The sequence below is a fragment of the Globicephala melas genome, chromosome 4, assembly GCF_963455315.2.
Source record: "Globicephala melas chromosome 4, mGloMel1.2, whole genome shotgun sequence".
Classification (NCBI taxonomy): domain Eukaryota; kingdom Metazoa; phylum Chordata; class Mammalia; order Artiodactyla; family Delphinidae; genus Globicephala; species Globicephala melas.
Window position 1 is genome coordinate 100,193,435 of NC_083317.1, and position 15,937 is coordinate 100,209,371.

The 15,937-nt window shown below is 33.0% G+C and overlaps 1 protein-coding gene across 1 annotated transcript in view; it reads left to right on the forward strand.

Moving 5' to 3' along the window:
- The window catches only part of SI (sucrase-isomaltase), a 125,515-nt gene that overhangs the window by 16,176 nt on the left and 93,402 nt on the right, over nucleotides 1-15,937 (forward strand). Inside the window, exons 2-5 of the mRNA XM_030857021.2 lie at nucleotides 6,984-7,101; nucleotides 7,955-8,091; nucleotides 9,709-9,826; nucleotides 10,120-10,229. Of these exons, the coding sequence (XP_030712881.1) occupies nucleotides 6,984-7,101; nucleotides 7,955-8,091; nucleotides 9,709-9,826; nucleotides 10,120-10,229 (483 nt within the window). The remainder of the gene's footprint in view (nucleotides 1-6,983; nucleotides 7,102-7,954; nucleotides 8,092-9,708; nucleotides 9,827-10,119; nucleotides 10,230-15,937) is intronic.

Here is a 15,937-nt window from a genome sequence, read left to right on the forward strand (position 1 = left end):
TGTCTTCCCACCTCCTGAACAAGGATTAGGATATTTAATTGTTGAATTGCCCTCACTTCTGGACATTATCCAATCCAGACCTAGTCCCTCCCCCTTCTCTAATTTCTCTTTGTAGTCACTTAGCATAAGTCCAAATCCTATAATAAACCCCTCCCAACTTTGTCTGAGACACCTTTCCCTTCCTTGTTTGAATTCAGTCATGTTGCTGGTGGTCTTTGGCTGGTTGGCTTTGACAAGGGAGAATCGATATAGGTATACAATTGGTAGTCACTGCTATATCTTGCTTCATAAAATGTTGTGTGTACTATTGTGAATTAAGTAAAGGGGAGGAAGACATTGTCCTTGCTCTCTAAATGTTCTCAGTCTCATGTGGGCAATATAAGCAAGCATGGATACCTGTAATATGAGATAAACTAAGACAGTACTGTAACACAAGTATAAAATACACTGTTATGGAGGGGAATGGGGAGATATTAATTAATGCTCTTAAGGGCAAGTAGAAAAATTTGAATAGTCCCTTTGGAAGAAGAGTGATGTCAACTGACACTAGAAAGATAGGTTAAATTTATATTGAAGAAGGGCAATCTAGCTTCTGGACCAAATAAGCACAGATGTGAGTAAGAAAATAGAAGAGCATAGTAGATAGATATGGCAGGAGTGTGGGTTGATTGAGGATGTAAAATGAAATGGTAGACACCAAATTTAGAGTTTTAAATATAAGATTAAGAAGTTTAGATCTTTATCTCCAGGCAATATGTGATACTGGAATACTGCCTTGAGATTAAAACAAGTTGCATTATTTTGTTGGGAAGAGGTAGGTGGATACTTTAGGGAAAAGAGAGAATTAGAATATCTGGAGTCTGGAAGACAAGTTAAGAAAAAATTATAGTAATGTAGGTTTGAAGTTATAAATTACAGCAGCAGCAGTAAAGAAAGGATTGCATATAAGATGTTGAGAGAGAAGCACTTGCAGAATTAAATGTCTACATATGATGCCAAACAAAAAGGAGCTGAAATTTTGAGCTTTCATGACTTGGAGAAAAGTGGAGATATTAAGACAGAGAGATAAACAATGCTCTTGATGGAAACAGTAATGAGTTCTGATTTAGATCTGCTGAAGATGAGTTATCTGGAAACTTGGGTCTAAAAATTAGAGGAATAGCCATATCTAGAGCTAAAAAAACTGGAGAGTCAGCTGTGCAATTTATCAGTGAGTGATTAGACTGGGATACCAGCACTGATCATGGTCTCTCTAATGGTGCTGGCTTCTAGCTCCTTACATTGTCCTCTAAATTCCTTTGCATTCAATGTTTCATATGTGTCTTAAAGCAGGAACCTTGGCTTCTCTCTTTGTATTTGTATCTACTCTACCTACTTCCGGCTTCTAGAGGTAACAACTCAAACAAATTTAACAATTCCTAGAACCTGCTTACATTCCTTCTCCTCTCCCCATGTGGCCATTTTCCTTCTAGAGTTTTCATAGGCCTCTGAAAGAAATAGGACATTTTTGGTAATTCAGGTTTTTTTAGTACCTCTGCATCATCACTGTGAAAATCAGATTTTTCTCTTCTGTTGCATTCTGCTGGCCAGCAATACATGAAACTAACATATTAAATCATATAACTTTTAACCTAAAGTGTATGTTTGATATACATAAGTTATACTGAAATACATACAGCAAAGTCCATGGAGAGAGTACTTAAATGTTCTGATTACTAAAAGTGTCAATCACCAGGTATGGTTTAATTTCACTCTTGGTTTTTACAACTATTTTTGCCTATTGCCTACCCAACTCAATTTTTCTGTTATTTTACTTCATTAAGTTTTAACTGTTTGTACAATTTGTATATTAAAAAGTAAAATTTTTAAACTTATAATTGCTTTTAAAGAAAAACAATATATTTTAAGTTAAAATGCCTTCTTTCATTGCTGTATATAATTTCCCTATATCTATAATTGAGTACCCTTATATTGGGGTTTTGTCTAAATTTTCCTTCTAAGCAATTCATGAACACATTGCTTCCCTATTGGTGAGGTTAATGAATAGAACCAGATCTAGGGTGGGGGGATGTATGGAACAGAGGGAGCAAAAGGAACTAATCAAAGCAAAGCCCAGCTCATAGTACCAGAGAGGGAAATCTGGACACAAAATTGAAGATATAAAAATTTTAAATCACATGAAGCTTTTTAAATAGCACAAAAACTGTTACTTAAAATATGTCTACACATAAAAGAAAATCTAAAAGATGACTAATTAAAACTTGACACAGATTTAGTTTCAATTCAGAGATGTCGGAAACTGGAAAGAGTATTTGCTCTTACTCCTAAAAAAGGGGAAAAAAGGTGGACAAACTGCTAATTACTTACTTTGTTTTGAAACAGTCAGAAAACTGAAATTGCAGGGAAAACAACTACCTTGAATTTTAAGGTTGATCCATGTTGTTGCATGATTCAATATTCATAACTCTTTACTGCTGATTAGTATGTCATTGTATACATATGCCAGGTGTTGACAGATACCTGAGGTATTTCCAGTTTGGGGAAATTATAAAGTTGCTATAAACACAGATGCCAAACATTTACAGTCAACTTGTTTATATCTATTTGCTGGGATTTTTACTGAAATTATATTGAATATATAGATCTAATTATTAAGAATAAGAACTTAACAATATTGAGTTTTCTAATCCATAAATATGGTTTATCTCTCCATTTATTTAGATCTTCGACTTCTTTCATGAACATTTTGCTGTTTTCAGAATAGAGATTCTACATATATTTTGTTAGATTTATACCCAAGTACTTATTTTTCATACTATCATAAATTATCTATTTACTTATATCTCTCTAAATATTGGGCTGGCCAAAAAGTTTGCTCGGGTTTTTCCATAACATGAAAAACCCGAACGCACTTTTTGGCCAACCAATATTTATAGCTATATCTATTCTTTCTATCTACCTATCTGTCTATCTATATTTTAGTTTCAGTTTCCAGTCATTCTTTGCTTTTATGTAGGAAGATGATTGACTTTTGTACATTGACTTTATATGCTGTGACTTGGCTACATTCACATCTTTGTTCTAGAAGATTTGGATAGATTTAATGAGATTTTCCACTTGTATAATTATGTGCTTTGTGAATAGAGAGGAAATCACTTAAAATTTCTATTACATTGGATTTAGTTCTGCCTGTTGAGACTATTCTAGAATGATTCTTATCTTATTTCCATATCACTGCTCTTTCTATACTGGAAGTTCTCCTTTATATCTCCCCAGCGCTTAACAGTACTCCATACATCTGCTTCTTTTACTGTTTCTCTTTAAACTCATATTCAGGATACCTCAAAAAACAAGTCAATCTACTCTATGTGACCACATTATTTTAAATATATATTCCTTTGAAAAGGTAGTGCCCAGATTATATGCAGCATTCAAGTACTAACTGTTTCAGAGTCAAATTGTACTCTTTGTGGTAACAGAGCTGTAATAATGGTAATAGACTATGTAAGCATATATAATTCTCACAGTGAACCTATGAATAAGTATTTTTATTTCTAATTTGTAGATAAAGAGACTGAGGCTTGAAAAAATTAGCAAATGTGCCCAGAGTTTCTCAGGTATATGTGGTACAGCTGGTATTTGTACCCAAGTCTCTTACATCAAACCCTTTGCTCTTAAACATTATTCTAGCTTAAACCAGCAGTATAATTGATAGCACATTTTTTTTGTGTATGAAATTGTATACACTATAATTTTTGATAATAAAATTAGTGCTATAACTAATAAATAGAAAAATAAAATGTTGATTTTATTTCTGTATTACTTATTTATATAGCTCTACTTTTACCTTTCATTCTTACGGATTTTGTCAGTTCTTCAGCCTTAAGATTAATAATAAGACACAGGAGATAACTTATTTAATAATTGCCTTTTATGAAATATTATCTGCTAATTGTTAGTTTCTGCAAATGTTTTTCAAACCCTAGCTTACAAATATGTTTCCACTTTCCAGTGAGAGTTTAAATTTCACACAATGAGATAAAATAGTAATTAAAGCAACATCCAAATAGTAGAAGAAATACAATTTTGAAAAGAGAAAAAAACAATATAAATAAGTACTTTTATGTTCTTAAGCTAGCTCATAGCTTCCAGAAATCAAAGAGCATCTGAGAGCACAATTATTAATTAACTAGATTCCCAGAGAGAGATATTTACACAAGCTGTTTTCAGGGTTAAGGTTTTTTTAGATTGCACGTTAGCAGAAGTTTATTAAATACTGATAGGCTGGTGAGAGTGCAATAAAACATTATGAGTAGCTCAATTTATAGCTGAGCAGTTTTCCCTGATCATTACTTTGGCAGCCTTGCCCAACTCTGGTACAGCAGAGCAAAAAGACCAGACTAGGAAATAAGGTAAGTTTACCAATCATATGTCTTCGTTACTTTCGTGTTTCCAAGTAATTGTGTGTTCCTTTAATTCATGTTAGCAATATTCCTGTCTATCTGCACTTGTTTAAAATAGCAACTATAACATATTTTCATTTGCCATTTTAAATATATAGCCCCTTGTACTAAAACAGGAAAAAACATTTCTAAATTTCTTTAAAGAGAATATTTTCTTTGCCCAGCTCTTCATTAAAATTTTTGTCAGACTCAAGTAGAATCATAGCAAGTTTAGTTGAATTGCTCTATATAGATGAAAATAAAGATCAAAAATATTTTGAAATGTAGAGAAATACTCTATGTATGATTAAATATATTTTATTTAAGAAAAATATATATGCAGAATAGAATGCTACATTTATAAAGCATTTAATCTTTTGTATCTGATCTTTTAAAGATCAGTCAAGTTAGCATCTAATAAAGTATTACTCATTTTGAAAATAAATATACAGAGAAAGGACATCAGTATATAATTTCCCCAAAAATATTTTGCTTAAAATTACTGTGATCCAAAATACGATCACTGTAATTACCACCTGCAGCATATGAACAGCTTTAGTACTGATCATTTATAAGTACTCATATGAATAATTTAATTTTGGTACATTAATTTTATTCTGATTATTTTAGCTTAAAGAGGGTTAGCTTCAGGACAATGTGCACTTTTTCTTAGATTTCCCTTAAAAGAAATGCATAATCCTTTTTATTGGCTTTTTGATCTCAAAGTGAAATTACTTTGAGTGATAGTTAAACTTATTTAAAGTGAAACATTAAATGCAACTGTGTTCTTTCTCACATAACATTGAGCAACTGGGTTTCATTTTCTAAACAGCTGCTTAGATCATGTAGCTTTATTTAAATTTAGCTTACATTCATTCAGGTTCTCTGAAGATTCCTGATGTAATAAACAGTTTACATATCTATAACAGGAAATCATATGCTAAAATTGAATGCTAATCTTTAAACATTCAATCATAAGGTATATTTTAAAAATTGAGCTTGTACTTATTCGATGTCAGACTCTGAACTACTTTCATGATTCTTGCTCTTAGGAATATAACAATCCAGTGGAGGAAATTAACACATGTTTAAATAATTGCAATAGATATACTATGTGCTATTGTAAAATGGGAAAAGGATAGATAAACTCTGCTTCTGAAAGTAGGAGAACATTCACAGATGACATGGCACTTGAACTGGGCATAAATTGGAACTAACCCAGAAGAGCAAATGTGGAAGAATTGAAGAAAGATTAAACAGTGTTTACTAAGAAGACATGTTATTCAAAAAAAAAGATATTTCATTGGTGGGGATAAGATAAGGGTATAATTCTGAAAATATTCTGGAGGTAGAATCAACAGGACTTGTTGAATAATTTAATGAGGTAGAAAGATATGAAAGAGGGAAAAGAAGTTTTTAGGTTGGAACAACTGAGTATGTGAGCTGACATAAATAGCTACAGGAGGAGGGACTGGTATGAGAGGGCAAAAAATTTTATTTTAAAACCAGCAATCCAATCTATAAGAGCAATTACTGTGAAAATTCTGAATTTCTATCTAGGTATATGCCATTGAATTAAAACATATAAAAACATAAAATACAGAAAAGCCATGGAAACTTAAAGACTAGGAGAGATAAGAGATGTATGGTCAAAACTAAGTTAAACAAATAAGTTTTAAGATAATTACTAGAGAATAGCTCTTCCCTACCTACATTTAGGCACCTCTGGATGCTAACTCAGATGCATAATGTTATCTGAAATGAATATATATTTTTGATATGAGAGTTTGGTATATTTTATTTGCTATTTAAGGGTGGAACTTGGAGAGCATGTAGTTTAATTTTTTTATTTTTTTAAGAAACAACTTCTAAATATATACCATATGTATGTGTGTATATATATATATCTGTGTGTGTGTGTGTGTGTGTGTGTGTGGTGTATATATATTTTACAACATTTTGTATTGTATTCTTTTATATAATTATATTTATTTTCTTTACCACATATTTATATTTATATTCTTTTCCACAATATCCTTATAAGAAAGCACTGTTGGAATTGGAGCGCAATAGTTATAGTACGAAGAACTGGATTTCTTGATTTTGAAAAATATAATATTTTCTCTAAGCCTGAAGTTCCTAATGAGTAAAATATGAATAACAGCATCTCCTTCATACAATTGTTGTGGAATTAAGGAACATAAGGCAAGCATAAGCTTTCTTTGACTTGAAAAAATGTTCTAAAATGAGAGAGCAAGATGCACCTACTTGGAGACCTTTTTCCTTTTGTATTTTCATTTTAGTGTACTACTATAATGTGCATCACTAATTCATTCTTTTTACTTAAAACTGCATGTTTTGTTTACACTTTTGCCAATGTGTATTATTTTAGATTATAAACTGATAGAGCTGTCTGTGGCTCTGCTTGTGTTATGCTTAGTAGACAAAAAAACCAAATATGTATAATTTTATATTAATAATGGTCACTTATTGTAGTTGTATATTCTACATTTCAAACATATATTCCTTTTCTTTCTTTAGATGGCAAGGAAGAAATTTACTGGATTAGAAATCTCTCTGATTGTCCTCTTTGCTATAGTTACAATAATAGCTATTGCCCTAATTGCTGTTTTAGCAACTAAGACACCCGCTGTTGAAGGTAAATAATATTGAAAATACCTATTATAGTGAGGTTGAGATAAAGTTTACTACATAATAATTGTGGATTTTGAAAAATAATCTATATGAGATGAAATGCATGAAGAAAGGTCTCAGGTACGTTACACAATTACTCCAACTTTTTCTATCCATTATATTGCAGATTTTTCAATGAAGCATCATTTAATTAAGGAATCTATGTGCTTTGATATTAATAGCCTTCCCCATATTGTGTTCCTTAAGAAATAGCAAAGAGGCAAAAGGATCAGAATGTTAATGAACAGTGGAATAATCATCTATAGTTACCAATGAGGTTCTTCTAACTAGTAGGAAATCTCATTAGTGGGGTTTTGCTCTGGGTTTCAGACACCTGCAGGGAGGCGGGGGAGAAATTTAGGGGGATAATCTCTTTGTCATAGGCTTAATTTTTTATTAAGAAGAGAGACGTTGTGTGAGAAAAACAGGTAGCAGGAATGAAACAGGCTTGAAACGTTTATCTTTTTTTTTTCTGAATATTTCTATCCATGTTTCTCCACCTTCTTTCTTCATCTCTAAAACACAATTTTTAAGCACAGTGGGAATATACATTTTGTTTCCTTTTGAATCTACCTCAGGACCTCCTGTGAATGTATTTTGATTCTCTGAAGGAACAGTCAACAGGGCTTTGACAGTTTTAAATATCATTTGGATCTTTCCCTTTTCGTGGCTAGGACTTGAATTTGTGGGGTTTATTTAAATGCAAAGTTTATGTTAATTTTCATTATATATACATTTTTGAATACTTTCAATGTATTTGTTACTTGAAAAATTAATTTAAAATGATGTTTTCTTTTATTGACCTTTTTCTTTCCCAGAAGTCAGTGGTTCTACTTCAACCCCTGCTACCATTCACACAACCACTGTGTATCCTGGTTCAGGAAAATGTCCAAGTGTGCTAAATGATCTCATCAATGAGAGAATAAACTGCATTCCAGAACAATTTCCAACACAGGTCTGCAACAAAAGTCTTTAATATTTTTATGAATAGATATATAGTATGATAATTATAGTAAGATAATTATATTAAGATAATTATTTAATATTGGATCAATTCCATATTTTTAAAACTCTAGCCATTAATTAGGCTGCATTTCTTTTTATTGTATTTATGTATGAACAGATGAGAGATAATGGAAATTACTGAGCTTGCTTTTCTGTACTTCCTTTCAATTCAAATTAACAAGTTAATATTTTCCCATGCTTAACAAGCTATTGTTAAAATATAAATCTTCATGAAATTCTATCCTCTCCAATCTACTTCTTAAAAAAAATGTATAACCTTTGACAATATAGAACATTTGAGAAAGATATCTACATTTTATTAAAGTATTTGTGATGATAACATTAAGAATAACCTGTGGAAAACAAAGTAACGTTGATTCTTCTAATTTTTAAAAACTATTTATTTTTATTATTTGGTAATTGGGGAGAAGGGGCTCAAATGGAGAAAATTAAGTGTAACTGAATGGATTCACATAACCTTGACTCTCCCTTGGTCTTCATAACTTGCATGGGATTAAAATGTCAATGAGTGAATTTGTGTGTGTGTGTGTGTGTGTGTGTGTGTGTGTATTCCCATTTTGCAATGTCTATATCAAAAGTCACACATACTTTAGATTCTGTTAGGTAATGACCCTCCAAAATGCTCAGCTCCTATTTGCTCTCATTTGCAATATACATATTTGCATGTGTATGGGTGAATGCGTGTGTGTATGTGTACCTGATGCCATTTTAATTTGATGTTAAAAATAGGAGAGAAGTTAACATGTATACCGTCAGCTGGTGAAAGTGGAGGCTTTTAACATTTTTTTCAAGACAAATAGCCAAGAAGAAAAAGCTCACAAGCATTCAAATTATGAAAACATGTCACACTAATAAATTTAAATATTAAATAGATTTTTGATTATACCAATGTTAACACACAGCAGCACCATGTGACTCAACTTTTACTATAAACATATATAATTTTTCTTCCACTTCATATAAACTTTCCACATAGATCATAAAATTACTGAGAATTTAGTATTTTACTTTATTCATTGGATGTTGCAACAACTGGCACAAACTAGTTTAAATCATATTGAACTACTAATTTTCTGGAAATAACTACCTTAAACATTTTATGTAGACTTAAGTTTAGGGCCATATCTTCATCTTTATAGCCTCACTTGCAACTTGATACATCATTGGTACACAATAAATATTTTAGTTCTTCTGCATTGACTACATGACAACAGAATAGACTGTAATTATCCAGAGGGCAGGAACCTTTAAAATAACATAAGCTTACAATAATGTGTATTGCTATGTAAATTTGATAAATCACAACTCAGAACATCAGTCTCTGATTGGGTGTAATTAATTCAATTCATCAAATATTTATATTTCTTCCAAGTGAAAGGAACAAAAGGATAAATGATATTTTAGCACATTATATATTTGAAGAAATAAGATTTTTTTAAACATTCACTCAGACATTTATTGGAATGAGTTTATGTTTAAAAAGTAGAGATTGACCCATATGATATCAATACTAACCCCATGATTCCTTTAATAAATGTTTTATCAGACACTTTGTGCAGCTCGAGGTTGCTGCTGGAGGCCATGGAATAATTCTATTATTCCTTGGTGCTTCTTCGTAGATAACCATGGCTATAATGCTGAGGGAACAACATCAACAAATACTGGTGAGAAGTGTTCTATCATGATGATCCAACATATTTTAAGTTGAATGAAAAAAGTACATTTAAAAATTTTCTTTGGAAAGATATCTTAAATAAAATCAAATGGGAAATATGTACACAAAAATGTTCAATTTGGTATATTAAGGACATTTTTTGCATGATTGTATCTTCCAAATGAAAAAACAAAGTCATTATATGTGACAGGAAAGAAAATTAGAAAATGTGAAAACATTTAATACTTATTAATCTTTGTAAATAAAGTCATAATTCATGCAAACATTTTTTCTTTCTTTAAGGACTTGAAGCCAAATTAAACAGGATACCTTCACCAACACTATTTGGAAATGACATTAACACTGTTCTTCTCACAACTCAAAGTCAGACACCCAAGCGTTTCCGGTTCAAGGTTTGGTCTTTGAGATTTCTAAAGAAAAGTTATTAATAAAACACATTATGAATAGACTTTCCACCCCAACAAGACATTTCCCTCTTAATAAATATTTATTCCAAAGCAAAGAACTAGTTTAGACTCTTTACTCCACTTCTCTGAGACTGTCTACTCAAATATAACATAAGAAGTTTTTCTCTGGCAGTAGTTTTTGGAGAATTTAATAATATAGTCAATGTAAAATATCTGGTACAGTGTCCTGAGAATAAACACTCAAAAAACTTTAGTAATTTTTGTTATTCAACTAAAGACTGTGATAAAACATTAGTTTAAAATTTAATTTGAGAAAGATGTTAATTGTTCTATATCAATGTGACACACTCTCTAGTTCTTTTTACTGATATCACTTCTAGTCATGATTTCTTTTTGAATTTTATTTTTTTTTATACATCAGGTTCTTATTAGTTATCTATTTTATACATATTAGGGCATATATGTCAATCCAAATCTCCCAATTCATCCCACCACAACAACCCTCCACCCCCACTTTCCCCCCTTGGTGTCCATACATTTGTTCTCTACATCTGTGTCTCTATTTCTGACTTGCACACCGGTTCATCTGTACCGTTTTGCTAGATTACACATATATGCGTTCATATACAGTATTTCTTTTTCTCTTTCTGACTTATTTTACTCTGTATGACAGTCTCTAGGTCCATCCACATCTCTACAAATGACCCAATTTCATTCCTTTTTATGAGAGTAATATCCCATTGTATATATGTACCATATCTTCTTTATCCATTTGTCTGTCGATGGGCATTTAGGTTACTTCCATGACCTGGCTATTGTAAATAGTGCTGCAATGAATATTGGGGTGCATGTGTCTTTTTGAATTATGGTTTTCTCTGGGTATATGCCCAGTAGTGGGATTGCTGGGTCATATGGTAGTTCTATTTTTAGTTTTTTAAGGAACCTCCATACTGTTCTCCATAGTGGCTGTATCAATTTACATTCCCACCAAGAGTGCAAGAGGGTTCCCTTTTCTCCACACCCTCTCCAGCATTTGTTGTTTATAGATTTTCTGATGATGCCCATTCTAAGCGGTGTGAGGTGATACCTCATTGTTGTTTTGATTTGCATTTCTCTAATAATTGGTGATGTTGAGCAGCTTTTCATGTGCCTCTTGGCCGTCTGCATGTCTTCTTTGGAGAAAGTCTGTTTAGATCTTCTGCCCATTTTTTGATTAGATTGTTTTTTATTTTTATTGAGCTTAATGAATTGTCTATGTGTTTTGGAGATTAATCCTTTTTTGTTGATTCATTTGCAAAAGTTATCTCCCATTCTGAGGGTTGTCATTATATTTTGTTTATAGTTTCCTTTGCTGTGCAAAAGCTTTTAAGTTTCATGAGGTCCCATTTGTTTATTTTGGTTTTTATTTCCACTACTCTAGGAGTTGGATCGAAAAGGATCTTGCTATGATTTATGTCAAAGAGTGTTCTTCCTATGTTTTCCTCTAAGAGTTTTATAGTGTCCGGTGTTACATTTAGGTCTTTAATCCATTAGGAGTTTATTTTTGTGGATGGTGTTAGGGAGTGTTCTAATTTCATTATTTTACATGTAACTGTCCAGTCTTCTCAGCACCACTTATTGAAGAGACTGTCTTTTTGCCATTGTATATCCTTGCCTCCGTTATCGTAGATTAGTTGACAATAGGTGCGTGGGTTTATCTCTGGGCTTTCTATCCTTTTCCATTGATCTGTTTTTGTGCCAGTACCATATTGTCTTGATTACCATAGATTTGTGGTATAGTCTGAAGTCAGCGAGTCTGACTCCTCTAGGTCTGTTTTTCCCCTCAAGATTGCTTTGACTATTTAGGGTCTTTTGTGTCCATACAAATTTTAAAATTTTCTTTTTCTAGATCTGTAAAAAATGCTTTTGGTAATTTGATAGGGATTGCACTGAATCTGTAGATTGCTTTAGGTAGAATAGTCATTTTCACAATATTGATTCTTCCTATCCAAGAACATGGTATATCTCTCCGTCTGTTTGTGTCATCTTTGATTTCTTTCATCAGTGTCTAATAGTTTTCTGAGTTCAGGTCTTTAACTTCCTTAGGTAGGTTTATTCCTAGGTATTTTACTCATTTTGTTGCAATGATAAATGGAAGTGTTTCCTTAATTTATCTTTCAGATTTTGCATCATTAGTGTAGAGGAATGCAAGAGATTTCTGTGAATTAATTTTGTATCTTGCAACTTTATAAAATTCATTGATCAGCTCTAGCAGTTTTCTGGTGGCATCTTTAGGATTATCTATGTATAGTATCATGTCATCTGCAAACAGTGACAGTTTTACTTCTTTTCCAATTTTTATTCCTTTTGTTTCTTTTTCTTCTCTGAATGCCATGGTTAGGACTTCCAAAACTGTGTTGAATAATAGTGGTGAAAATGGACATCCTTGTCTTGTTCCTGATCTTAGGGGAAATGCTTTCAGTTTTTCACCATTGAGAATGATGTTTGCTGTGGATTTGTCATATATGGCCTTTATTATGTTGAGTTAGATTCCCTCTATGCCCACTTTCTGGAGGGTTTTTATCATAAATGGGTGTTGAATTTTGTCGAAAGCTTTCTCTGCATCTACTGGGATGATCATATGTTTTTTATTCTTCAGTTTGTTAATATGGTGTATCACATTGATTGATTTGTGTATATTGAAGAATCCTTTCATCCTTGGGAAAAATCCCACTTGATGTGGTGTATGACACTTTTAAGGAGTTGTTGTATTCTGTTTGCTAGTATTTTGCTGAGTATTTTTGCATTTATATTCATCAGTGATATTGGCGTGTCATTTTCTTTCTGTGTAGTATCTTTGTCTGGTTTTGGTATCAGGGTGATGGTGGCCTCGTAGAATGAGTTCGGGAGTGTTCCTTCCTCTGCAATTTTTTGGAAGAGCTTGAGAACGATGGGTGTTAGCTCTTCTCTAAATGTTTGATAGAATTCACTTTAACCATCTGGTCCTGGACTTTTGTTTGTTGGAAGATTTTAATCACAGTTCAAATTTCAGTGCTTGTGATTGGTCTGCTCATATTTTCTATTTCTTCCTGGTTCAGTCTTGGAACCTTATAGCTGTCTAAGAATTTGTCCTTTTCTTCCAGGTTGTCCATTTTATTGGCATAAATTTGCTTGTAGTCGTCTCTTATGATGTTTGTATTTCTGCGGTGTCCATTGTAACTTTTCCTTTTCATTTCTAATTTTATTGATTTGGGTCCTCTCCCTCTTTTTCTTGATGAGTCTGGCTAAAGGTTTATCAATTTTGTTTATCATCTCAGAGAACCAGCTTTTAGTTGTATTGATTTTTGCTATTGTTTTCTTTGTTTCTATTTCATTTATTTCTGCTCTGATATTTATGATTTCTTTCCTTCTACTAACTTTGGGTATTGTTTGGTCTTCCTTCTCTAGTCCCTTTAGGTTTAGGTTAGACTGTTTGAGATTTTTCTTGTTTTTTGAGGTAGGATTGTATTGCTATATACTTCCCTCTTAGAACTGCTTTTGCTGCATCCCATGGGTTTTGGATCATCGTTTTTTCATTGTCATTTGTCTCTAGATATATTTTGATTTCCTCTTTGGTTTCTCCAGTGATCTCTTGGTTATTTAGCCACATATTGTTTAGCCTCCATGTGTTTGTGTTTTTTACGTTTTAGTCCCTGTAATTGATTTCTAATCCCATAGCGTTGTTGTCAGAAAATATGCTTGATATAATTTCAATTTTCTTAAATTTACTGAGGCTTGATTTGTGACCCAAGATGTGATCTATCCTGGAGAATGTTCCATGTGCACTTGAGAAGAAAGTGCAATCTTCTGATTTTGGATGGAATGTCCTATAAATATCAATTAAATCTATCTGGTCTATTGTGTCATTTAAAGCTTGTGTTTCCTTATTAATTTTCTGTCTGGATGATCTGTCCATTGGTGTAAGTGAGGTGTTAAAGTCCCCCACTATTTTTGTGTTACTGCCAATTCCCTCTTTTATAGCTGTTATTTATTGAGGTGCTGCTATGTTGGGTGCATATGTATTTATAATAGTTACGTCTTCTTCTAGGATTGAACCCTTGATCATTATGTAGTGTCCTTCCTTGTCTCGTCTAACATTCTCTATTTTAAAGTCTATTTTATCTGATATAATATTTCTACTCCTTTTGATTTCCGTTTGCATGGAATATTTTTCCAACCCCTCACTTTCAGTCTGTATGTGTCCCTAGGTCTGAAGTGGGTCTCTTGTAGACAGCATATCTTCTTTGTCTTCTTTTTGTATCCTTTCAGTGAATCTGTGTCTTTTGGTTAGAGCATTTAATCCATATCTTTTCAGGTAATTATCAATATGTATGTCCCTGTTACCATTTTCTTAATTGTTTTGGGTTTGTTTTGTAGGTCCTTTTCTTCTCTTGTGTTTCGCAGTTAGAAAAGTTCCTTTAACATTTGTTGTAGAGCTGGTTTGGTGGTGCCGAATTCTCTTAGCTTTTGCTTGTCTGTAAAGCTTTGATATCTCCATCGAATCTGAATGAGATCCTTGCCGGGTAGAGTAATCTTGGTTGCAGGTTCTTTCCTTTAGAAAGAAAATAGTTTTTCTTTCTTTTCATCATTAAAATATATCATGCCACTCCCTTCTGGCTTGTAGAGTTTCTGCTAAGAAATTAGCTGTTAACCTTATGGAATTTCCCTTGTATCTTGTCATTTTTCCCTTGTTGCTTTTAATAGTTTTTCTTTTCCTTTAATTTTTGTCAATTTGATTGCCATGTGTCTCGGCTGGTTTCTCCTTGGGTTTATCCTGCCTGGGACACTCTGCACTTCCTGGACTTGGGTGGCCATTTCCTTTCCCACGTTAGGGAAGTTTTTGACAATAATCTCTTCAAATATTTTCTCGGGTCCTTTCTCTCTTCTCCTTCTGGGACCCCTATATTGCAAGTGTTGGTGCATTTTATATTGTCCCAGATGTCTCTTAGGCTCTCTTCATTTCTTTTCATTCTTTTATCTCTATTCTGTTCCATGGCAGTGAAGCCTACCATTCTGCCTTCCAGGTAACTTATCCGTTCTTCTGCCTCAGTTATTCTGCTATTGATTCCTTCTAGTGTATTTTTCATTTCAGTTATTGTATTGTTCATCTATGTCTGTTTGTTCTTTAATTCCTCTAGGTCTTTGTTAAACATTTCTTGCACCTTCTCAATCTTTGCCTCCATTCTTTTTCCAAGGTCCTGGATCATCTTCCCTATCACTATTCTGAATTCTTTTTCTGGAAGGTTGCTTATCTCCACTTTATTTAGCATTTTTCTGGTTTTTATCTTGTTCCTTCATCTGGTACATAGTACTCTGCCTTTTCATTTTGTTTCTCTTTCTGTGAATGTGGTTTTCCTTCCACAGGTGGCAGGATTGTAGTTCTTTTTGTTTCTTCTGTCTGCCTTCTGGTGGATAAGGTCATCTAAGAGGCTTGTGCAAGCTTCCTGATGGGAGGGACTGGTGGTGGGTAGAGCTAGGTTTTACTCTGGTCAGCAGAGTTCAGTAAAACTTTAATCCACTTGTCTGCTGGTAGGTGGAGCTGAGTTACCTCCCTGTTGGTTGTTTGGCCTGAGGTGACTGAGCACTGGAGGCTACAGGCTCTTTGGTGGGGCTAATGGCAGACTCTGGGAGGGCTCATGCCAAGGAGTGCTTCCCAGAACTTCTGCTGCCAGTGT